The 25,023-nt window shown below is 44.7% G+C and overlaps 1 protein-coding gene across 5 annotated transcripts; it reads right to left on the bottom strand.

Moving 5' to 3' along the window:
- Positions 1–346: 346 nt before the first annotated feature.
- Mx2 (MX dynamin like GTPase 2) lies at positions 347–24,619 on the bottom strand. Of its 5 annotated transcripts, XM_039088055.2 has the most exons (16): positions 24,603–24,619; positions 24,405–24,475; positions 24,149–24,231; positions 22,262–22,388; positions 16,334–16,526; positions 15,237–15,374; positions 14,522–14,676; positions 14,130–14,268; positions 13,454–13,652; positions 8,685–8,763; positions 8,130–8,252; positions 7,584–7,725; positions 4,590–4,748; positions 4,089–4,165; positions 2,007–2,252; positions 347–1,042 (listed from the first exon to the last, which is right to left on the bottom strand). In XM_039088055.2, exons 4-16 carry the CDS (start codon positions 22,358–22,360, stop codon positions 812–814), a joined length of 1,980 nt encoding a protein of 659 aa, XP_038943983.1. In that variant the 5' UTR covers positions 22,361–22,388; positions 24,149–24,231; positions 24,405–24,475; positions 24,603–24,619; the 3' UTR covers positions 347–811. The 5 variants fall into 5 exon arrangements, with proteins under 5 accessions (XP_038943983.1, XP_063126386.1, NP_599177.2 ...); XM_063270316.1 differs by lacking the exon at positions 24,603–24,619 and having other exon boundaries at positions 24,339–24,475; NM_134350.2 differs by lacking the exon at positions 24,603–24,619 and having other exon boundaries at positions 24,405–24,414.
- Positions 24,620–25,023: the final 404 nt, after the last annotated feature.

Genomic DNA, 25,023 nt, shown 5'->3' with positions numbered 1-25,023 from the left:
ATCTACTTGCTGAATTTTTGGAGCCTCTTTCTCTTTATCATCTCAGAGTGAATAGAAAGCTCCTTAAAATATTAGTACTAATACTTATTATAGATAAAGGGTGGTGGTTAGCTACAGGAAAGGTAGCCCCACGTTAGGCGCCATCTATTGTTGTAAAAATATTAAAAAAATAAGAAAAGTATTGTTGTCTTTTACCTCTCTAGGTCCAGCACCACGGTGCCCCAGGATATCTCCTAGACATCTTGGCGGAAACACATCCCAACTCCTCGGTGGCCTAGTGTCTCCTGCTGCCGCATACTTTGCTACACTCAAATCGTCACATAAAAGAACACACAACACAATAATCTTTGACCCAATTGGTAAGATATAATTGCCCACCTAAACATACAAAGCCCAGTACCATCCATCCCTTAAGAACATTTGTAACAACCTGTAAAGGTACAGCATGGAATCTTAATGTCACCTGCCATATTGTCCTGCCATGGCTTCTCTCTATCTCTCTCCTCTCCTTCTTTCCCTTCCAGTATCCTCCCCTTCCTTTAAACTTCTCTCCCACCAATCCTTACTTCTGGTCCAATTACAGGCCTCTTTCTATCCTCTATGTGCCCCTCACCTGTATTTTACAAATTCAATGGGGAGAAGTTTCTGGTGAAGTCACCTGATTCCTGAGTACAGGACTAGGCAGCTGTCCCTGGGGCAGTGGAATTAGCATCAAAATACAGATATCTTAGGGCAAACCACAACAAGGCTGGAACCCTTCTGTCCCTGAATATTTAATTATCCAGGAGACACAGGAAAGGACAGGGCCAGCTTAACCAGGGAATTTGGCTAGCCTGCGCTGAGCTTGGGCCAGCCTTGCCAACCGCTCCTTCAGGAATCTCCTCTTCTCACTGGTGTCACTCTTTTCCTTCAGGAGCCAGCTGCAGGAATCCTTGTCCTGCAGGAGCTGGAGCATGCCCTTCTGCAGCTTCTCAGCAAACATCTTCAAGATGAAATACTGGATGATCAATGGAATGTGGCTGGAGATGCAGTTGTGAGCCTCCTAGTAGAGGGAGACACAAAAGGCTTGAGGGGGAGGTACAGGGAGCCTGAGCATACCATGTCATCTCTGAGTAGTGAGATGCTGGTAGGGACAGCCCTCCCTCAGGCCCCTCAGTATCCTGGCAGAGGACTGAGGGAATAGGAAAAGGTAAGGTGAGGAGGTAAGGGGCAGAGACCGAAGAAAACCAGTCATGGGTGCCTTGAGTGGGAAGAAGGCCTTGGCCAAAAGAAAGAGATGATGTCTGCAGACGAGCCCTGATTCACACAGTATGACATGTAGAGACATTGAGGACATTATGCTCTGAGAAATAAAGCCAGGCAGGAAGGATAAAACCTGTGCTCCCCCAATTGTTGAGGTCCCTGGAGTTGTCAGAGTCCCGGAGTCAGATAGCAAACCTGACTGTCTATAGGTGCATGGCCATAGAATGCAGGCACCTTGGGCTTGGTCACATGACAAGGCTGGACTCCTAGTAGGCAGTGAGCAGGTCAAAGGTCTGATGAGAAGGTCACCATGACTTTCCCTGTGTGGTGCTTCAATTTCCTGTGGCTCTGACTGAGTAGGACCTGCTCTTACTTGGGGTTCATGATGTGTGCCCCACCAAACAGGTGTCAGGACCTAACTTCTCCTTGATGAGCTCATGGATTCCCAATACCGTGCTAAGGGCCCTACACTGCATCACTGGTACTCAGGATGGGGAAAACACATCTTACAGAGAAGAAAGCTGATGATCTGAGAGTCTAAGCCACACAGCCAGGGTCGCATGGACCATAAAAGGCAGATATCAATTTCTCTAAGCTACCTGTTCATTTGAATGAATTAGAATCACTTCCCAGAGGCTCACCTAGAGCTGTAGGACATACTTGTCCTGAAACCCCTTGCAGACTTCCACCCTAAACAAAGAGAGACACCGAAACAGAGAGACCACATGGGCTAAACCCCAGTCCCCATGTGTTCACACACTTACCTGGCGGTAGGCATTCAGATGCTGGAAGATTTCATCCATGGATGAGGTCTGTAAATTTGGGGACTGAGCGGACCTGCTTTTGCCATGCTTCCTCTCCTCCTCCTCAGCTTCCTCCTCTCTCACCTTCTGCAAGGCTTTCCTATAAATTTGGTCCTGGCAGTAGATGATTTGTTCCATCTGGAAGTGAAGCCGGATCGCCTTCTCTGCTTCCGTTTCCTGTTCTAATCTGATGTCTTCAAGTTTGGACTGCAAAGAAAGAGAAGAGCAAGCCAACAGTCATCACGATTTGCTTACCATGGGGTAAGAACACAGGGCATTCCACAGGTCCACAAGCATCTAGTCGCTTGGCAGCAATACAAGCAGTCAGTACTGGGAAGTAGCCCCTGTTCCCCAATCCCCGCCCCCTGCTCAACTCATCTGTGCAGACGCACCCTGAGCTGAAGGTGGAAACCAGGGGAGGGCTGAGCTAGGTATGAATAGCCCCCTGCTACAAGGGTCAACCTCCAGTGTCAACTTGAATGGATTTAAAGATTAGTTTGTTTATCGTGTGTGTGTGTGTGTGTGTGTGTGTGTATGTGTTGTATGTGTTTGTGCACTGTATTCATGCAAGTGTGTACAAAGGCCAGACAATGGGACTGGATCCCATGGATCTGGAGCCACTGCATGTGGCAACTGGAAACTGAACCCAAGTCTTCTCCAAGAGCAGTAAGCATTCTTAACTACTGAATCTCCTCTTCAGTTCCTTGACTAGATTATAATCACACAGGATTCTACATTAGATCAGGTCTGAGAAGGTATTTCCAGAGATGTTTAATTGAGATAGAAAACCCAGCCTAATGTGGGTAGTGCTATCCTATAGTTTGGGCTTCTGAATATCAGCATTCATCAGTTTTCAAACAGAGAGGTGTCACCATGTGCCTCCCATTCCTACTGCTGTCTTTCTGGCCACAGCAGACCATATCCCCTCAAACAGTGAGCCCAAATGGACCCTTACTAAGTTGTTCTTATCAGGTATTTGGTCACAAGAAGGAGAGAAGTAAGGGATACAGGTAGGCAAGGGCTGGGACCTCTGTGGACTCTCAGCTCTGACCCTTGCTACTCTCTTCAGCTACTGTCCTTGCTATTTCAGCAGCTTTGACATCTACAGGAAGGAAGGATGTAGTCTCTACCAGAGAATATGCAGATATAAGAAGGGTCACTTTAGGATAGTCATCTATGGGCATCCTGTCATGGGACTTACGGACAGCCATGGAGGAAACCTTTCATTCAGCATTCTCACTGATGGAGTCTAGGCCAGACTGCTACTCTGGCCCCAAGAATCCAGCAGCCTTTCCCTTCCCTCTGCTTCACAGAATATCAGCTATCCTACTAATTCAATAGGCTTTGAGATACCTTGATTTCTCATTTTGGGAAATACATTTTCTAAGACACCCTGCACACATCAAAGGACACTGAAAGGCTACTGATGGTTATCTGATGCTTACCAGTGGCCACATTTCCCCCACCTCGTCTCCTTCTGCCTGCTGGGGTATCAGAGAGCATGGCTAGAGGGTTATGAAATATTGCTCCTCCCTCAGAGACTTATCAGGGACCCTGAGTCACTCCTGTGAGTTTCATTCCTCTTCAGATCCCTGGAAGGGTTTCTGGAGCCCTGGGGACTAACTTTCCTCAGAGCAGCTGATATACTGTTTTTCTATAACACTATCAACTCTTCTAATAAATGTTTTACTTCCCAAAACCCATCTTAATGTCCCCCTTGAGTTCCATATCTGTCACCTTTCCCTCAATGTCAGGAGTGTCTTCCTAAACGTGGGCCTGTGAGCCTCCCTGACAGGGTACTCATTAGTGTACTTCAGCATTAATCTCTGAATTCTCTCTAGCTCTGTTCCTTCATCCCTTCCCCCTCCTCTCCACATCCCTACTTTAGTCAGACAGCACCAGTAGCCTCATCATTAAAATTTAAGCAGGAACCTAATTAAGCCTTGTCCAAGCAAGCACAGAAAAGCAGAAATAATCTCAATCCAAAACACTGACTCTCTACTGTTACTCATTGTGCTTTAAAAATAATACATTTGGTTTTACCTTGGTAGTTCTGTGGAGATTAAAAAACTCAGAGAAATTTTTCTCAGAAACCGTTGTAAAGGCAGCCCGTACAATTTCTGATTAAAGAGAGAAAGAAGCAGTTCAATGTGGTGAGGGGTAACATGAGTTCATGCTATTCAGATGCAAAACCAGGGCAGAGATTAGGGATGTGGGTGCTTTCCTTCTCTTTCCCTCCATTCTCCTTTCTTTGCCCAGTGAAGAGAGAAGCACACTCAGGCTTCAACCTCGTGGATGAAGGACTCTGACTGTGGTCTCTACCGGATTGAGTTAAGGGGCTAGGAGGTGACATGACTCTGTTGCAGGGTTAGAATAGGTTGGATTCCTGAACACTACAGTAGTATCTGGGGTCACAGAAAACCTGTGCCCCAGCCCCTGCCTAGAACTCATACTGAGAGACAGTTCTGAGGTGTCCCCATCCCAGAAATAAAATGGCTAAGAGCAACAAAAGCATTCTTCAGTGAGACCCCGTGCAACACTCACCAGTGACCTTGTGAAGCATTTCCATAGCTGGTTCTTCCAGGGTTTTGATTTGTCTTCTTATGATGTTCTCAAATGTTTTGTAATTCACAAACCCTGGTAGTTCTCGGCCACGATACTGCATTTCGAATGTGTAGACTTCTTTATATAAAGCATCAGAACCTACAATAGGAGGAATATTACTTGTTTATAAAACCATCTTACAGACTTTGTTAAACAAACCCATTCTGAGTTTACCAAGATAAAGTGCATCGAATAAATGTCTGCATATTGAAAGCTACTGGGGCAGGAGGGCTGGAGAGATGGCTTAGCAGTAAAGAACACTGATTGTTCTTCCCGAGTTCCTGAGTTCAAGTCCCAGCAACAGCATGGTGGCTCACGACTATCTGTAGTAGAATTTGATGCTTTCTCTTGGTGTGTCTGAAGAAAGTCACAGTGTACTCATATATATAAACGAAATAAATAAATCTTTAAAAGGAAAAGGAAAGAAATAAAAATATTCAGGTTCATAGAGAAGAATGCCATCTCAATGGTACTTCTCAGTTAAGGCAAAAGGCAAGATCAGAGTCTGAGACCATGATAGAATCCAAGAGGTGGAAACCAAAGGAAAATATAGTCTCTACAAGACCTGAGCATGTGGATTTATGAATTTTGACCAAAGAAGGGTCAGTGAACATGGCTCAGTAGGTCCCATGAACCCTAGACAGCATCACAAACTGGATGGGAGGAGAGGCACCCTTCAGCCAAAGATGACAGGAGAAATAAGCATCTGATGTCTGCAGTGTGACTTGATCCCTTGTTCACGACACAAAATACTAGTGCCTCTCCCCTCTAATGGAATTAGGCAGCAGACTCAGATGGTCGCAGCTTTCTCTACCATGAACTGACCATTTTTTTTTTGTTTGGTTGTGTTTGTTATTGTTCTGTTTTTATCATTTTATGTGTATGGGTGTTTTTCCTGCATGTATGTCTGTGTACAGTGTGCATATGGTGCCACAACAGGCTAGAATAGAGTGTCAGATCTCCTGGGATTGGAGGTACAGTTGGATGTGTGAGTCACCATGTAGGTGTTGAAGAAGATCAAACCTAAAGAATATTTTTTAATGAAAAGGAAGCTTACCTCATTAAACAAGACATTAAATACATCCGGAGAGTTGTAAGTTGAGCTCTAAAGTTTTATCCTTGGTTCTGGGAAGTTTCTGTCACCCCCGGAACCACTCTTCTTCCCAACAGTTGGTCCCTCACCTTATTCTGTCTCCACCTCTGCACCCTGTGCTCTGCCTCTGGCTACTCCATGTGTAGATTCTGAGTGTCTTTGACATGGAATTGCAGGACACAGGCCCCTGTGACAGAAGGGGCTCAGTATGTTGCCTGCAAGGCTCATCAGCCAAGTAGTTTGTGGTTCTTGCTCCTTCCACACCTTTTTGTGGGTTCAAATACTCCACTGAGTGATGGTAAGAGCTGAATTGCCTTCCTCAAAATTCTTGTGCTGTCGTCCTAACCATCCAGGAGCTTAGGGTGGGACTATTTTCAGATGAGGTTTTTAAAGATACTAAATATAAAAGAGTCTGTTAGGGTGGTATTTAATCCACGGTGACTCACGGCCTTACAAGGATTGACAAGTATGCATAAATTCCTAGAGTAGAATATGTGTAGAAATCTGGGTAGAAATGTCAGGTCAAGGCCAAAAGAATTAAATGTTGTCTATTTCCTGTAGACTTCCTTCCAAATCTCCCTGGGGAGTGGAAGGGGCAGCATGTGTTCCCTTCTCTAGGGGTCACTGCTGTCATCCATAGCAACTGTACCATTTCACATTCTCCATCTGTAAAAACCAATTCTCTGTTTTCATCAAGCAACTTCAAGGAAGGCAAAGTCCCGTTGATTTCCTGTCAGCCATGACAGCACTGATATATGATCAAAGAATAAATGTCTAACACTTTCCCCCTGCTTCAGATTCTGAAGATCTGAAGATGGAGAAGTGGGCTACTGCAGAGGTAGAGGGCTGCATGTACTTGTATCATCTTCACATTGTCATAATGAAACACATTAAGATACCCCAGACTGAAGGTCCTGCACATGCATCAGTGTCCTCCAAGATTAAAACTGTCTATTTTGAAGGGTGCTCCTAAGACATAAGATGTTAAGAGGGAGGTGGGAAAAAAATAGGATGTTTCTAAGGGAAATTAAACATTACCACCTCCTGGAAAGCTCTTAAAATTCAGAAAGTAAACAAATGAGTGGTTTCAGGAAGTCTCTGAAACTGATAAGATTCACTGAGCCCCTCCTCAAGTATATACACACACACACACACACACACACACACACACACACACACACACACACACAAAAGGGACTGTTGGAAGTCACTCTTGGATGAGCTAGACTGCCTGGCAGAGGCATAGACAAGTCAAGCTGCCTGGCAGAGGCTCAGACCAATTGAACTACCCAGAAAGATCTTGCAGGATGTGCAGTATGTACTAGATTTCATATGCAATCACTCATGCTGGGGTGGGCTTTGAGGATATAAATGTCTCTGAGTCATTTCTGTGTCTGTAATCACCCATATTCCTTTATTTACCCCACACCCAGAAAACCTCTATGTTTCACAAATTAGCTTTGGTAGTAACTGTACTTTGGTCTCTTGTCAGATCTTTATCTGATACATTACCCAGATCATAAAAAGAACTTCATTTCTAGTGTACTAGCATTGAAAAGCAAGCCTTTAAGTGACCAGGACATGGTTGCCCCATCCTCCCAGAGGAGATGAGTGTTCTCAGAACAGAGGACAAGAGAAGCTGATTCTCAACTTCCTCACACAAGGACCAGGCTGGGTCATCGTGTAAGTAGAGATGAAGACCGCCCTAGACACCACACCTTCTGGTGTCCCGACCTGGGATTTCTTAGCACCCAGAACTGAGAATGATGAACTTCTAATGTCTATAACAATGGTGTGTAAGATTGTTAAGGACAGCAACACAGATTGAACAAGATACCCACCTTTTTGGAAATTCCTTTCGATCTCCTCACTCCACAAGAAGAACTCTTTACGGAGCTTGGTGAATAGGCGACATTCTTTCTCCCTCACAATCTCTTCCCCTTCTACTATGGCAGTGATGTCCTGGTTAAAAGCATTGATTTTCTGTCAAGAAGAAAAACATCAATATAAGGAAAGATCTTTCAAGCAAGGGATAAGATAGTGAAAGAACATGTGTACCCTGCAGGCAGGAGCATCATTTGATATTTGGGGGTGGGCCCAGCAGAAGAGTACGGAGAAGGGACTTTTGCAGAAGGAAATACCTCCCTTACCCCTCTCTCTTTGAGATCCTCAGGGAGATCTCTTCTCTCAGTGTGGACAAAAGAAAAATGCCACCCAGCTCCACCCATGAACTCAACCACAGTCTCTATCTTGTCTCCCCTTTTAACACTAAATGGGCAGAATGCATCTCCATCAGCTGTGGAGATATGGGATCTGAAGAGCGCCAGAGAGATTCCTGGGTAGAGAGTGATGTAGTCGCCATGTCTGAACACACAGACAATACTCACTTCAATCAGGAAGAGAGTTTTTTCATTCTCATCTTCTGGTATGTCTGCACCATACTTCTGCAGCTCCTCACTTGTACTCTGGTGACTTTCCTTTATTTGATTTTCTAACAAAGGAAGAGATTTCTGAAATGGAAAGAGGTGAGTGGAACATGGAAATTTAGACTGGAATGCAAACAAGGCCCCAAGTCTATGCTACACAGTCGTCATGACACATGGACAACATTCTAAAGTCCTGAGACCATTTTCCTGGTATAGAGAAGCACTTGAGAAGCATCTTTCCCCCCCTCCCAGGTTTGCCCACACCTCCATACGGTACATAATCCTGTCCACTGTACATGGTTGGTTCCTAAAATATGAGCCACCCAGGGACACCTCCTTCTGTATCAGAGACATGTATACATGAATTCTCTGCAGGAAAATGCCACAGAGCACCTTCTAGCAGCTTCTAAAACAGGGGAAGTTGGAACAACCCAACACCCCTAAGCGCTTTCTTGTTTTCAATAGGTCCAACGGGTTCCACAAACACTTGTTTCTAGCAGGATCTCTAAAACTTACACAGATGTGTGAGATGAGCTCCATGGTCAGCCTCTCTGCCAGGCAGGGCACTGTGGCCTTCCCATCCTCCAGAAGAGCTCTGAGGGAACAGGATAGAGGGTCCCATCAGACCTGGCCAGAAAATAAGTCTGCAGCCTGCTGTGGGTAGTTCAGGGCAGTTTTGGTTCTCTCAGTGAATGGGATACCTACTCAGGGGTGGGTATGCAGAATGGTGTAGGGAAATCAGCTTGGATAGTTCTGCAATGATCCCCCACGGCTCAGGTAATAATCACAGTAAACTCTGCTTTCCACAAAACAACCTACACAATTACACATATGTTATCATAGCACACATATCCCTGTCCATGTGTGATAGATTCACACACAAGTACACAACAAATCCTTCCTTCCATATGTGGTAAGTGAGTACACACACAGTACATGTGTCAGAGTTATCTATCTACACAGATACTTTAACAACTGGCTATGACGGTGTGTTCCTCTATTCTCAATTGTTAATTGCTGTGCTGGCAGTGCCAGGTGCTGGCAAGATATATGGTATAGTCATTTCTATAGCCACAACACCTACTTTCTAAATGGAAATGTTTGTCACTTTCTTATCTGCCCAAAGAGATGATTCTCTGACATTATCATGTTAATAAAGCAAGCTACCATGGGGGAGGTCACATAGCTGTCAACCTGGTCAGCTGCAGGCATAGAGCACAATCCTGTCTGCTGCTGATTGTTCTAGAGTGAGTAAGCTATGAGTAAGCTCTCCCAGTATGCTATTAACGTTTTTTTTTGTAGGAGGAGGGAGTGAGGCTCTTAGTTAATAAAGGCATGAAGGCTAGAGCTGAAGCGGAGGAAGAACAGGAGCAGTACTGGGAGGTAGAGCAGAGAGAGCCATGTGCTAGAGACACAGTGGCAGGGAAGACAGGTGGAGTCTGGATGTCTAGCTGAGGGACTGCCTGCCGAAATAGGCTAGCAGTTTTGTACTGTACAGTGTTTTGTAGTACACTGTGTCTTTATTACTAAACCTCAAGCAGGACCCCCCCAAACTCCTGCAATATATGTACATAATTCATATTAATATACACAACCTTCCAGATAGGCTACACATATGAGTAAATGCATGTACACTCACATGCATAATATACAAAAATATACATAATACATACATATCCAGGTCTTTATACAAATTCACTGACATGCGTTTGCATTTGTGTGATGAACAAGTAAAGTGGGGAGACTCACTCTGACCCAAGACAGGATTTACGCCATGAGCTTTTCAAGGCATAAAGCTATACTAGTCTCATGCTACCAAAATCTGTGTTCACACAGTACACTGTTATGGGTAGGATACAAGGCATAAGAAAGTTAGAACTCTTCCTGCCTGTGACAGCTTATTCTTATTAGGGATCAAATTTCTAACACTGATCAATTTATTTAATCAAACAAACAACAATAACAAACATACTATGGTAGGATAGAAATGGAATTCAATGAAAACTTTAGTTTTGATTTTTTTTTTTTTTTTTACAACCCAGGTCTCTCTATGTAGCCCTGGCTCTCCTAGAACTCACTATGTAGACTAGGCTGGCCTCCAGCTCCTACACATCCACCCGTCTTTGACTCCAGGGTGCTGGGATTAAAGGCAGGCACACATTAGAAACTTTTAAAGCCAGGAAAACCTGGAAAGATGTATTCCAAGTTCTAAAGAGCACAAACATGAACCCAGGCAATTATACCCAGCAAAGCTATCTATTAAAATTGATGGAGAAATAAAATTTCCCATGATATAACAGATTTAGGGAATTTATGAGTGCTAAAACAGCTTTACAAAGGATTCTTAAAAAAATACCTGGATCTGAAGAGAAGGATAAACATAACCAAGAATTTATGGGGAATACATAGGCAATACCACAATAGTCTATCAAAAGATGTCAAGGAACACCACAGAAGCAACAAGAAAGCCAGGCATGGTAGTGCAGTCTGTGAGCCTGGTCTACATAGTGAATTCCAGGATAGACAGAACTGTACAGTGAGACACTGTCTCAAAATGCATACTCAAAAACAAACAAAGCAACAACAATGACAGGAATTAGCACATATCCAGGAATAATAACTCTGAATATTACAGAATCCATCTATTTTTTTTTTTGCTGCCTCCAGAAAACACAGCTTACCATCAATGATAGACAACCTCAGGTAAGGATAGAAAAGCACATGGATCTAGGATACTAACAGGGTAGATGTTCCAATACCTAATAAACCTAAAACTAATCAAAAGAGATAAGAGTGGACCAGGCATAGTGGTGCATACTTTTAATTTCACCATTAGGGATATAGAGGCATGAGGATCTCTGTGAATTTGAGGCCAGCCTGGCTAGCCTGGTCTATAGAATGAGTTCCAGGATAGCTAGGGCTACACAAAGAAACCCTGTCTCGACAAATAAAGACTAAATCTAAGAGTGGGGAGGGACAGAAGGAGGGACACTTTATAGCGAAAGGAAGGAACAAAATACGAAAAGGACAATACAATCTTACAGACATTAAACACAGGGTGTCTTATCTCAAAAGGAAAAAAAATAGAAAGAAAAAAGACAGACAGACACAGAAAAATCAAATGGACCTAACACACACACACACACACACACACACACACACACACACACACACACACACACATCTACTCAAACACTAAGACTACATTCTTCTCTGTAGTCCATGGACCTTTCTTTAAAATGTATCACCCATTAGAACACAAATCAAATCTCAACAAACACAAGATGTTAAATAACATCCTTTATTCTATCTGACCACAAGAGAATTAAGCTATGTATTAACAGCAACAAAAACTACAAACAATACACAAAGTCGAGGACTCTAAACAACCCACTACTGAATAATAATTTTTATTAGGAAGAAGTATGGATATTTAAAGATTTCAATAATTTGCTGGATAGATAGAGACATAGATGATAGATCATAGATAGGTGGATAGATGAATAGATAGATGATAGACAATAGATGATAGATGGAAGAAATAAAATGAAAAATCTAAGAATTGAGTGGATATAGAAACAACATATAAAATTCTATGACAGTGAAAGCAGTCTTAAGAGAATTGTTTACAGCATAAGTATATAAAAATGTTGAGATATGACAAATTAATAACTTAACGATCACTTGAAAGCCTTAGAAAATCAAGGGCAAACAACACCTCCATACATTGAATTGGAATGTAAATCTATAATCGGGGCTGACATAGGTGAAATAAAATAGAAAATATCATAAAGTTGCTTCTTTGGAAAGATAAACAAGATTGACAAACGTTTGGCTAAATTAACCAAATTGGAGGGAGGGAGGGAGGGAGGGAGAGAGGGAGAGAGAGAGAGAGAGAGAGATCCCAGATTAATAAAATCAGAAATGAAAAGAGAGGCATTGCAATAGTTTCAGGTGGAATGCAGGAACTCATAAGGACATTCTTGGAAAAAACAATATGTAAATTCATTCCATGAAACTGAAAAGCCTAAAAGACATGGGTCAAATCTTAGATGTATACAACAGACTGACATTAAGCCAAATTGAAATAAATAGTTTAGACAGATTCATAGCCAGGAAAGAGATTGAAGCAGAAATAAAAACTCAACTAAAAAAGGCCCAGGATCAGATGCATTCCCTGAGAATTCTACCTTCAAGGAATTCACACCACTTCTGTTCAAATTTCCCACGAGAAAGAAAATGAAGGCTAGCTTCCAAACTCTTCTCTCTGAAGCCAGTATGACCTCGATACCGAAACCAGGTAACACAAAACAAACAAACAAACAAACAAACAAACAATCAAAAAAGACAATTACAGTCTGCTCTCCTGGATGAGGAAATATGCAAAGATTTCAATAAATTATTGGCAACCAAATTGAAACTCATACAAAAATATCATTCATCACGACCAAGTTGGTTTCATTCCAGATACAGAAGGATGGTTCAACATATGTAAATCAGTTATTATTATCCATCACACAATGAACTCAAAGACAAATCACAGGATCATCTCATTAGACACAGAAGAAGGCTTTGACAAAAACTAACAAACAAACAAAAAAAGCTAATATCCTTTTCATGACAAAAGTCATGGAGAAGCTTGGGATGGAGAGGGCTTGATTCAACTTAATAAAGGATATATGTGAAAAATCTATAGCCAACATCACACCCAATGGAAAAAAAATCAAAGAGTTCTCATTAAGATTAAAACAGCCTTTTCAAAGAGAATGCTCCTGCAGTAGGAAATTACAGAGGTCTTGTGGGATTTGAAGCCATCAGCAGCCAGTGTGTTTGGAATCTCAGTCCTTATCATCTGTGTCTATTGCAGCCCGGCCTTTGTTATGCTGTAACTTACCGAGCTATAACCTGGCATCATTTTTCTGGAACTAGTGAATAGTCGTCCCTGCCATGGATGTCTGAACTGATATCTCACGTAGCTGAGTCTACCTTTATGACATATCAAAGGTACTGCCAGGATCTGCGTCTCCTTCCTTTCCTCTGCTCTTCTCTTGTGACTCTGGTTCGTGTACCATTTGACTGTAGCACTTTGGCAAGTTCCCTTCCCCTTTTCACAACTTACCACTCTTTAAGTAGTACTTTCTGCATTTTTCTTGCCTAAAGGAAGATTCTACAGTGGTTCCCAAGGTGCATTGCATCCTCAGGTTGTTGTACACACACACACCCCTCATGTCAGGTCTGCTCTTGACCAGCAATTTTCACTACATGGGACGGTATGGCAGAGGCACCTGAATTGAGGGTGTTCCTTGAAGAAGACTTGCTCCTTCTGAAGAGCCTCAGCCAGGCTCAGCTGCTCCTGGATGTCCTGCTGACCCCTGCACTTGACTATCATGTAGCCCTTCTTCAGGTGGCACACGAGGTTCCTCACCACATCCACGACCTTGTCTTCAGTCCCTCTGTCCACCAGATCAGGCTTGGTCAAGATCCCTGAAACACAGGCATTGAGACCAGAGGATGCACACTGCTCCAAGATAGCAGGAAGCTCAGCTCTCACTGGCCACCAGGATCCCATCCTTGGCTGAGGCAGACATGATCTACACAAAACCCATGCTAGGTGCAAACCCACACACAGAGACTTGGGTATGTGGCCCTGTGAATACAGTGGAGCCCCTCTGTCATCTACAGACTCCTCAGCACCTCTCCATGGCCACCTCCAAACTACAGGTACTCATTCTTCACTCTGCCATGGACTTTACCATGGCCCCTGGCCCAACGAGTCTTTGCAGATATGATTTCCTCCCTGTGCTCGTCCAACTCTGGCTCCTTGGACCTTTTTCACCAGGGAGATGAGATGAGGGGGTCCCTTTCTTTGTCCTCAGTGGGATCCTAAGCTTAGTTAACCTGGAACAAGGAGATGTATCTCATTTGCACTCACACACCATTGTTATCTCCCACTCTCCTTACCTATGGTCCTATCCCCATCAGGGTCCACCTTCTGAGCCATGCTCAGGGCCTCTGTGGTGGCAATGTCCACATTGCTGGGGACCACCACCAGGTTGATGGTCTCTTGTTTTTGGATGTAGTTAGTGATAAGTCTCTTGATCTGTAAGAATGAGATAGTGACTCTTAATTATGGAGACAGGATCAAGAATGAGATGGTCCTGACCATCCACTTGCTTCAGGGTTCAGGCCCTGGCCTCCAGGGACTGCACCCATTTGCCTCCCTGTTTCTATCAAACATGGAGTTCGTGCTCAGGCCTGGCTATGCAGTCTTACTCCAGTTCCACAACATTTCTCTTACACATACCCCAGCACCCCTGTAGCCCAATGTGTCAGAGTAGGACCTAGAGTCTCACCTGCCGTCCTATGTCTGCAGGCTGGTTGCCTACAGCCACCCTGGTGATTCCAGGAAGGTCAATCAGAGTCAGGTCTGGGACGTGTGGGGAGCTGACATCCAGGCTAATGAGTTTATCACTGATCCCCAGCCCTACCCCAGCAATATGGTTCTGACCTGGAAAGGAGGAAAAAGATAGCCTGGTCAAGCTTAGTGCGGTAGAACAAGGAGATAAAAGGGCAGATGGAGGGGATCTTATTCCAGAGAATTCTGGGAAAGCATGTCTTGGCTAGGCAGTGACGCCGCAGGATCCTGCACTGAAAAGTTGCGTTGGTCCTCAACTGGTCTTATTTTGACACTTTGGAATGTGGAACTATGCTATAGGAAGTAGGTGATTGGGGGCAGGTCCATAGGTTTTATTTCCGTGACATTCTGTTTCCTGTCTGCTACCACTTGTCTTTGTCACAATAATGTTGCTCCCAGGATCATAGGAAAAGGTGACCATGGACAAAACCCTTTGAATCCACAATACGATGTAAATCCTCCTAGAAGGCATTCTGTGAGGAACTGTGCCACAGTCACAGAAAATGAATTCAAAGCCTCTTCTGTGCAGGCCTCCTGTGTGACAGTAGCTTAGAAGGGAGAAAGTCCTGACAGATAGACTCATCATTTCTCCTCTGTCTCAAGATACAGTGTTAGCAGACAGTCTGAGGGTAAGAGAGAAACAGGGTACTGACCTGTGTTGATGGCCTCTTCCACCTCTGAAGGATCAGAGAGCTCCACTTCGATGTCATCATAGGTGACTTTGCCTTTCCACTCCTCTCCCTGATTCAGCTTCTTCAATTTCAGCACCAGGGGACATCTGGTGACAATACCTATAAAATGAGGTTCATGTTAATCTAGTATTCTGTCGCACACACCAGTATGGGGCCTTAGACTAGAGGTGCCCACACCTTCCCACTCTCATCTGCAGACCTGCTGGGAATAGAAACATCTGGCCTCACTCTGATGCTGTCTGTCCAGAGTGACCTCAGGCCTATATTTTCGGAAGAAGAACCCAGGTCATGGTTATACATTTGGGGCAAAAGCTACCAACCACTTCTGGCTGACAGCTAAGGAACACTTAGGGCAGTTCCTCCTAGTGTGGCACTCTCAGTTCCATAGTGTCTTTGGGAGAACCTTTAAAATACTTGACATATCCTACTAGCTTAAACATCCTCTTCAATCTGTCCTCCAGGCTACTTCATCATTCTTCATGTTATGATCTCCTTCCTACTCTTGTCCTGTCTATGTCTTTTCACTTTGTGTCCTTGAACACTTTGTGTTCGCTCCCTAAGTGTCCAGTGACTGCCTCAGCCATAGAATTTAAACAGCAACACTAACCTGGACACCAGCCTCTTCTCTGAAAGGAGCAGTCACCTCAGAGGAAGGGATTTGGGACCTGACCCACTCAATCAGAGCTCCTGCAAGCTGCAGAGTTCAAGTGACTCTCAAAATGTACAATGGGAGAGTGTGATGGACTAAAGCTGCCCCCATCCTCAGCACATGTGTTCAGCCTCAACACCTGGAGCGACTCTGTTGATACAGAGCCTGGAAAGAGGTAATGTAGGCTGATGGAGAGCTTGACAAGCTGCATGGGTGGAACCCTAGTGACTGACCCTGAGCCTGGTGCCTTTGTGCGAGTAGAAAGTCAATCTAAGATTGCACCACAAGCTAAATGGTAAGCTCACCTTGACCTTTATTCTGCTATGCCCCAAACTGGAAGGGGACCTGTTACTACCTTTGAAGTCCCAGGGCCCACAGCCTAGCAGAGCAATAGTCACTGAGCTCTCACCACTGCCTCTGGGGAGGGCCACTCCAGACAGTGCTTCCAGCACAGAGCTCTTCCCTGAACTCTGGTCCCCGATGACAGCGATGGCAGGCAGGGCCAGGTCTTGCTCCACACCCAGAGCTCGCAGGGAGTCGATGAGGTCAATGCAGGGCCGCACCTTCTCCTCATACTGACTGCAGAGGTTGTTCAAGGAATCCTAAATGAGGGAAAAGAAGAGTGAGGTCATTGCTCCACAAGAGATGTTCCAGCAAAGCCAACAGACTTCAAGAGCAATGCGTGTGTTCTTAGAATTCCCCAGACAATGAGAAATAGGTAAATATATTTGGGGGACTACAAAAATGCTGATTCTGCTGTCTTGATGATGGAAGAGACAGGATCCATGTTGTGTGTGTTCTAAGCACCTAAAGTACAGCATGCTCCTGATCACCAGTAATGGACGTGCAAGGGTGACCCCAGATTCACCATCTCCAGAGAAAAGAGAGGGAGACGGAGAGAGACAGACAGACAGACATGGGTTCGAAGGCAGAGGTAAAGCCATTCAGTTTTTATAGGGTCATGGCAATAACTGGAAAAGGCTGAAGTAATCTTTGTGCTAATTGGTTAATTCTCCAGACTGTTGTAGGCAGAGCCAATGGCAGAGCACACACATACTCTATGCCCATCTCCTGGCCCAACCAGGGAGATGCTCATATACTGCCTATGTCATGCCTGCTCAGTTAACAGTAATTGAAGCCCCATTCTATCCACCTCTGAATCCGTGTTTGAACGTGACAATTCTCCAGCTATCGGTTGCCCTGAAGTGTTATTACCCAGCTTTGAGATACGCACACATCACAGATCTCCAGTGGGGTTTATTATACTAAACTCTGTATTCTCATGTTGATCAGTTTGTAGCTCCACTGCAGTAAAGAACTCTATCACAGTCATCGAGTGGTTGCTACAGTCTGTCTTGGTTACCTCGTATTTGGTTTCTCCTCTGTGGGGTGGTCTGAGATGGCCTCCCAAATGCAGACTTATTAGAAGCCATCCTTATACACAAATTTCCGTGTTACAGTTAGCCTCATTAAAAGCCACTATGTAAGGAGGTCAGTCATACTCTACAAGCATCCTCAAGTACTTCCTGTGTGCCTGCTGCCCTGTGTCACTGGATCAGAGCCCTGCCTCTTCTCCTACCTGTTTGGCATGTTTCTCATAGCTTTTACACTCATCTTCTCCACTGTCTCAGAGTCCACACGTTTAACCCTTAATTCCCCTTTTAACCTCTTTTACATCAGCTTACAGTTCAGTGAGCCACTTTCCCTTACTACCTAGGGAGAGACAGGGCCTGCTTTTTTAAGGACAACTTTAACAAAAAGGATGAAGAAAGTCAACAAACTTCAGGTGCTCACTAGTTATACACAGGAGATATTAAAAGTAGTCAGAAAATGACCCCATACCTATAGAGGAACAAAGAGAAGTTTGATAACCAAAATTCTTATCAGAAATAATGGAAGTGTGAAAACAGTGGGGTAGCATATGCCAGTCCATCTTAACAACGAGGTTACACCTACATTTTCAAAAAATATTTATGGGAACCTATGCTGCTATCCCCAGCAAAAATATCACTTTTAGGGCAAGAGTGAAGCTACTCAGAGGACTGGAAATAAACACTTTATGGTTTGGAATTAGGATGTGTTTGGCCATTAATGTGGCCTTTACCTTATAATCTGCAAGAAGACAGGAGGGTTTTAAAAATTTATTTATTTAATTATGTATCATTTTAAAAACTGTTAATTAAATTGCAACTATATTAGAAAGGAAAATGGAGGTTTTAGTTTAGTGGTAAGTGTTGGATAGGTCACAGCACTTTGCACATATCTCTCCCATCTCTGTGGTAAAGGAATTAAACTAAACAATATTAAATTAAATTAAAGTTCCTTTTATCAATAGATACCATAATTTATCTCTCTGAAACTTGGAGAAAGCACCTTGACTGAAATGTGACCATTTAGGAGTCAGATAGCCCATGTCCTATTCTGAAGCTTCCCTTTGCTTTTCTCGTGAAAATCAGGAGATCCTTATTTTAAATATCATGATGGCTTGTATATGCTTGGCCCAGGGAGTGGTACTGTTAGAAGGTGTGGCCCTGTTGGCCTGGGTATGGTCTTGTTGACGTGGGTGTTGCCTTGTTGTAATAGGTGTGTCACTGTGGGTATAGGCTTCTTAAGACCCTTATCCTAGCTGCCTAAAAGCCAGTCTTTAACCAGCAGCCTGCAGATGAAGACGTAGAACTCTCAGCTCCTCCTACACCATGCCTACCTGAATGATGCCATGCTCCTGCCTTGAAGATAATGGACTGAACCTCTGAACCTGTAACCAGCCCCAATTAAATGTTGTCCTTTATAAGACTTGCCTTGGTCATGGTGTTTGTTCACAGCAGTAAATCCCTAAGACACATGTCAACCCAGAAAACAATGGCAAAAGACAGACTTTCTCTTTATGAAACTGAGGAAACTCATCCCCAGCAAGGCAGGAATTGAAAAAGTCATCCTGTGTACCAGAGAGTAAGTGACAGGAGAGACATCCAAAATCCATATAATGGACTGGATACCACAAGTGGTGGGTGATTGGTATGGGTTTTTCATGAGTTCACCATCCTTTGATGATAGTTGAACATTAACAGCAGTAATGCATTGTGGGGTTTCTGATGAAAGGAAAAGGAAGACCATGACAGATAGGAGGATGGAGGCATTGCAGAAAAAGTGTTCTTACACCATACAGGAAGTTGTCATTATTTCCTTGATAGGTAGACTTATTTTATTTATTGAGATCAACACTACATAGTTTCATACTAACATAGTGAACAGGCCAGCAGAGGACATGGTATGCACTCCTAAAATATAGATGTTTAATCCAAAAGGTGGAAGAATATAAGGAAAAGTAAGAGGAAGAACAAATGTTTCATATAAAAAATAAATGGAAATGACTGTTCTCATCTGACAGCAGCACGTTACATATAAATTGCATAAAATAGGCAAACAGGCAAAATGACTCTAAAACAGAGCAATGAAATGGAACGATGGAAGCCTCTGGTCTCAAGATGATGATGAAGTCGTAGCTGAGGTGCTGTGGCATTTCACAGAATGGAACGTGTTAGTGGAGCACAACATACAGCCCTGGAACTGACATTGATAAGATACAAAGGTAATATCTGGGAAAGGGCCAGCTTTTCACTAAGCTGTATTAGAACATTTAACTGTTTACACTTAGCAGACCTGCATTGCTATGTTACACCATAAAGCACCAACAACTAGGGCATCTGCATGGGCCTGACCCAGGCTCTCTGCACATAAGTTACAGTTGAGTAGTTTGGTCCTCTTATGCAACTCTTAACAATGGGAACAGGGGCTATCTCTGACTCTCATGCCTGCTTCTGGGACTCTTTTCACCTACTGCATTGCTTCTTACAGCCTTAATGGGAGAGGAGGTGCCTAGTCTTACTGTAACCTGATAGGCCATGGCTGGTTGATATCCATGGGAGGCCTGCCCTTCTCTGAAGAGAAATGGAGGAGGAGTGGATGGGAGAGGGGGAAGAATTGAAAGGGAAAACTGCCGCTGGGCTGTAAATAAATTAATTAATTTAAAAATTGATTCATGATCCATCATAGACACAGGTGGACGAGACAAAAATACAGATATTCTTGAAAACAACGACAACAGCAAAACCTACAAATGTGGGTTAGGTCCTTGTTTCTTAGAAATGGTCCAAAAGGCATAAGGCAGACAAGAATTCATAAAGTTATCAGAGCTATCTGGTCTCCAAAAAAAGGAAAAAAAGAAGTATCAGCTAGGGAGCAAATGTTTGCAAAGTATATCTTCGACAGAGGATTAATCCTGGGTTTCAAACTAACACAAACAACACTGACATGAACTCCCTAGCCAGCTCTCGTCTGACCCCACTGAACATACTCAGGATAGCTGCTGGGTGGCTCGGTCTGAGACCTCACTATGCATGGTGCCCAGCTGTAAGTCTGATTCCTAGAAATATTTTTTTCACGCCCTTGTATCATCCCTTCACAACAGTTGATAAAATAGAGCAGTAAGCTAAGGCACAGGTAGCCCATCCCCAGGTGAGGGAAACCACCATTGTCAGGGCTGGGACACTCCATCCACACCTCCCCTTACCCGACACTTTCCCCTCTAGCAGGCCCTTCTGCCTCCTGCTCTTGGCAACCACAGACTTTCCCTTCAGTATCTTTTGCCTGCTTCTTCCTAAGTTGCTCCCCATGCTATAGCCTGTGCTGAAGCTTTCTGCAGTCACATAGCCATTACCTTTCCAACTTTGTAGACTGTTGGAGCTTCCCTCACATGAGAAAGGAGAGGATCATGGAATGGAGATAGACTGGAGGATATATGTGAGGAGTAGTGATGGGAGGAGACTTCCTCTACACAGCTTTGGGAGAGCCATCATCCCTGCTGGGTGCAGACCTTCCAGTGTGGTTGCTTTAAGGCCACTCACATTCCTGTTGTAAACCCTTGCCCCTTGATCTGCAAAGGAAGCCTGACAAATGCATTGGTTCCCTGGTGAATGCTGGTTGAACTGCACCTTGGTTTGTCCTTGGGACCTTAGGAGGAGGGGCATACATTGTTGTCTCCCCTAGGGAAAGAAACTTAGCAACAGTACCCTACATCCATGGCCTTGCTCCCAGTTCTGCAGTGCCAGGTCTTCTAGGGCTTGTTTTGTTGCTGACAACAGCTGTGCTCCCAAGAGGTGTTAAGAGTCTCACTTGTGCCTCCAAGAGTATACCTGTGCCTGTGAAAGCAAATGGCTCCAGCCTTAGGCTTCTTCCTCCTGCAGAGGATGCTGTGCTGCTACTGTGAGTCTGAAAACTCCCAAATCAGACACTCAGTACCTATCTGCCTGAGCATGTGAGTGTGAGTGGATGAGGTTAGATATGAAACATCCCCCTCGAAGACCTCCTGGAGAAGTTTGGTCCCCAGCTGCTTGTTCTTGGGAGGTGGTGGGATTGGAATAATTGGGAGCAGGATACTAACCATAGGCAGCATGAAGTGAACCTGAACCCCACCCTTGATCTACCTCTCCTTTCTTCCCTAGCCACTAAACATCAGCTTTGTAGAACAATGGCACCTAATGGTCACGGAATCTAATCTCTGAAACTGGAAGCCAAATAACCTTTCCTGTTTATAAGTCGATTTTGTCAGGAACTTGGTCATTGACTGTGAGATTTTCATGACCCTCACTCTGAGGGTTATAGCCTAGCAAGAAGGAAATTCAAAGAAATTTAGGGAGAGACAGTGATCCTTGTCATTGCCTATGACCTTTGACACTGTGGTGGATACTGATTTAAATGTTGAGTTTAACTTAGACAGGCAGCCAGGTGACCCAATGTCTCACTCAAACAGGGAATGACAACAAAGTTCTGAGTAGCAACATCAGCTGCACTTTCTCCTCTCCACAGTCAGGTTCCTGATCCCACTGTGGAAACAGAAAACCCACTGCTAAAGGGTGGTAGACAGTCCCAAGATCAGATAGCTGACTGGGTCAGACTGGGAACATGCTGATGGGTCTCCTTCCACAGACCAGGTTTACTTCTAAGGAAAACTGGATCCCAGTTCTATGAAAAAAATGCCAAGTGGCTTCTCCCAGGAGGTAGTGCCTCAATGAGTCCTTAAATGGGTTGTAGCTGGAGACACAGTCATGGTATGGGCAGAGAGGACAACATAGCACTAGACAGGGCCTTGGCAATGCCTACTAATACCACCTTTCCCAAGATGGAATCCTGGACACCTTCAGTGGAAGCCACCACAAGAGGGCCACTGGTCTCTTCTTGGCCCAAGCAAAGATAAGACTAGACACACCTGCATCCTGCGGAGACCCATCTCCGGGGGTATGATATAAAGGAGCAGCCCTCAGATGGACATGGGTCATACCTTGTTGTTCTCCCCTACGCCAGCCTCTCCATCGGGCAGTGGGACACTGGGTAAGTTGACTAAATCAACACTCCTGTTTTCCTCTGTGCTAAGAACCATCTTTTATTTCTTCTTCCAAGTGGGCACTCTGTTGGAAATGAGTATTATAAATTAGAAAGGTCTGGAAAACAACCTTTGGGATCTTGGCTAAAATTTACACCAAATATACCACCATTACTGCCTAAATTCTTTCTTGCCCATCCCATCCCAGGGGTCCTTCTGGAAAGGCAGGTGTTTGTTTCCCATATGGGAGGGGATCATGAAAGGGGACTAATTCTAAAAGTACTCATGCAGTCTTTTAGACTAAAAAAATCCTTCAGACACAGCCCTCCTTCTCCTACTTTGGAAAGACTACATATTAAAGGGGGCCCAGGATCCAGAACATGCCTTTAATTCAGTTGAGCCTCATCTATTCAGTCCATGGCTGTCCTAATTAGTCTCACTGCACAATCAAGGGATATCACTGACTCCAGTGTTGTGTCCCACGACCAATGATTCCTCGTGACCAGTCAAAACAGGACTTAAGAGTCTCTTCCATTTCTGTTTCCTTTTCTGGGATCTAGACCCTGTGTTCTGTCTGCACATCACAAGCATGTACAATGCTCCTGAGTCACCTTTGACACTTGGTGGATCTTTGGAGCAGAGAAACCTGAAAGGTCACACACTCGTCTGTACATTCAGCGCCCTGCATAGCTAGCTGTACTCTAAACCTGAGGTGACTGCATCTGCACATCCAGATCTTGATCCAGTCAAGCAGAAGCTGCTCCCAGAACCAGATCAACCCAGATTTTCAGGGGACCTACAGGGCACCCTTGCTTCCTCTCTTCCCAATCCTAACTCTTTCCCAGTGCAGATGGCATTGCACAGAGAACACCACATTTCATGCATGCTCATGCTTTACCTGAAGGTCAGGGTCAGGCCAGACATGTAAACATGTGTGCAGGGTCTAAGCCTTCCTACAAAGTCAGGCCTGGGGTGGGTGCTTCTACTGTACAGTACATAGTGGATATTTGTGTGGATGCTATATGTCATCTATCAGATATTCTAAATAACAATCCCTGTGGCAGGATTTTCTGTTGGGGTTATATCCTCAGGCCAGTGGGAAACGGGAACAGCAGGGGGGTAGAATCCAGCTCCTTTCTCTGTCAGAACCCCTAGCCACCCCTAGACAGTACTACCATACCTGTCTAGAACAATTCTAAGATATTAAGAGTGGGAGTCTTCCTGGGTCCATCAAGGTGTTATAGTGGACACAGAGAGGTTCAAGAACCCTTTTCTCTCCAGGATTTCTGCCCTCCATGTTCCCTGCAGTTGAGCCTTTGAGAATCAGAGATCTGAGGGACACCTGCACTCAGCAGGGTTGTGTAGGGCTTCCGCTCACACAGAGCAGGTCCTTCCTGTCTAGGCACTGAGAAGACCTGGACAGATGCATTTCTCTATGAAGATCCTCTGTCAGCCTTTCCAGCAGCCTGCCCCTGGGTCACCTGCCTTCCTCCCACCCTTAACAAGAGTCCTCCACCTGATTTCTCACAGACTCCTAGCCCACGTAGCATGGGATCTGGAACTTCTCATTTAGGTCTTAGCCCCAGACCCTTGGAGAACCTGGGACCCCGCCCTCTCCTGCTGCCTCCTGGCATTGATGATTGTAGTTTGGGGAGCTATTTCAAACTGCCCCCAGAATCAGCAGCTGGGTGGGGCTCTGTGTCTAGCCAAGAAGCTCCACCTGTGCTGTCACTGACCCCCTTACCTTAACAGCACCAAGAAATGTCCCACTGTTCCCCCCAGGATCCACAAGGAACCCAGAAGCATCCTTGCCCTGAGCTAAAGGGTGTCCCCCTAGATACTCACCAGTCTCCTGCTTAGTGACAGAATGCTTGGCTTTCTGGTTGCAGTGTCTTTAAACAGCTGTCTCCACCCCTTCCCAGAGAGAACTGAAACAGAGAGATTGCCTGAGCTCACTGCCTTCCCATCACCACATCACACACAGTCACTGACCTCATTATTGTAACAGCACCAACAAATGCCCTGCAGAGCTCACCAATGTCTGCAAAGGAGCCTTACAAGGTATCCTCTATCCTCCCACAGAATCCAGTGCAATACTCACAGCTCCTGGGTTGGTGACTGAGTGTGCAGCTGCCAGAGCTCAGAGCTCTTCAAACAGTGCTGGCTCCGCCCCTTCCAGAGGAGAATAGAAACTTAGTGAAAAGGCCTGGGCTTGCTGCCCACCAGCAACCCCACCCCCACCACACTCCCTAAGGAGTTCAGAAACGAAACAGAAATGCAGCTCAGAAATGAAACTCACCCTCAGGGGACCATGGCTTGGTCCTGAGCACTGGAAATTGATACTATAGTCTCAACCCACTAACACAGTCTATATGGACACCAGCTCAGATGGCTGCCTCTTTTCCCTCAGGATCCTCCCAGCTCTGAGCTGCACCTTCAGCCAGACCTCCTCTCAGTTTTAACACAACCTACACTAACTTTCTCTTTTCACTGGATTATTCCAGCTGCACTAGGAAGGGTCAGAGACAAATCATACCAGGAATCTTTGAGGAACCCTGCCAGCCCTTCTGGGTCCCTTGTGACTACTGGTTTAGAGCGCTGAGCACACTGCTGCTACAGGGCTGGTGAGGGTAACAGGTGCTGGCCTCCAGGGGCCTGCTGCACCTTGCCCTACTCTCCAGAGAAGAGCCCTGCTGTGTGGAGAACATCCTCCCAGCTCA

Source organism: Rattus norvegicus, chromosome 11 (assembly GCF_036323735.1).
Source record: "Rattus norvegicus strain BN/NHsdMcwi chromosome 11, GRCr8, whole genome shotgun sequence".
Classification (NCBI taxonomy): Eukaryota; Metazoa; Chordata; class Mammalia; order Rodentia; family Muridae; genus Rattus; species Rattus norvegicus.
The sequence above is the reverse complement of the archived record's forward strand: the minus strand, read 5'-3'. Positions and strand labels throughout refer to the sequence as shown.

Coding starts and splice junctions, on each gene's coding strand:
- Mx2 (XM_039088055.2), bottom strand. CDS start 22,360: ATGGTTCTTAGCACAGAGGAAAACAGGAGTGTTGATTTAGTCAACTTA. Junction 8,253..8,684: donor AGCTCATCTCACACATCTGT/GTAAGTTTTAGA, acceptor TTTCCATTTCAG/AAATCTCTTCCTTTGTTAGA. Junction 7,726..8,129: donor AAACTCTCTTCCTGATTGAA/GTGAGTATTGTC, acceptor TCTTCTTGACAG/AAAATCAATGCTTTTAACCA.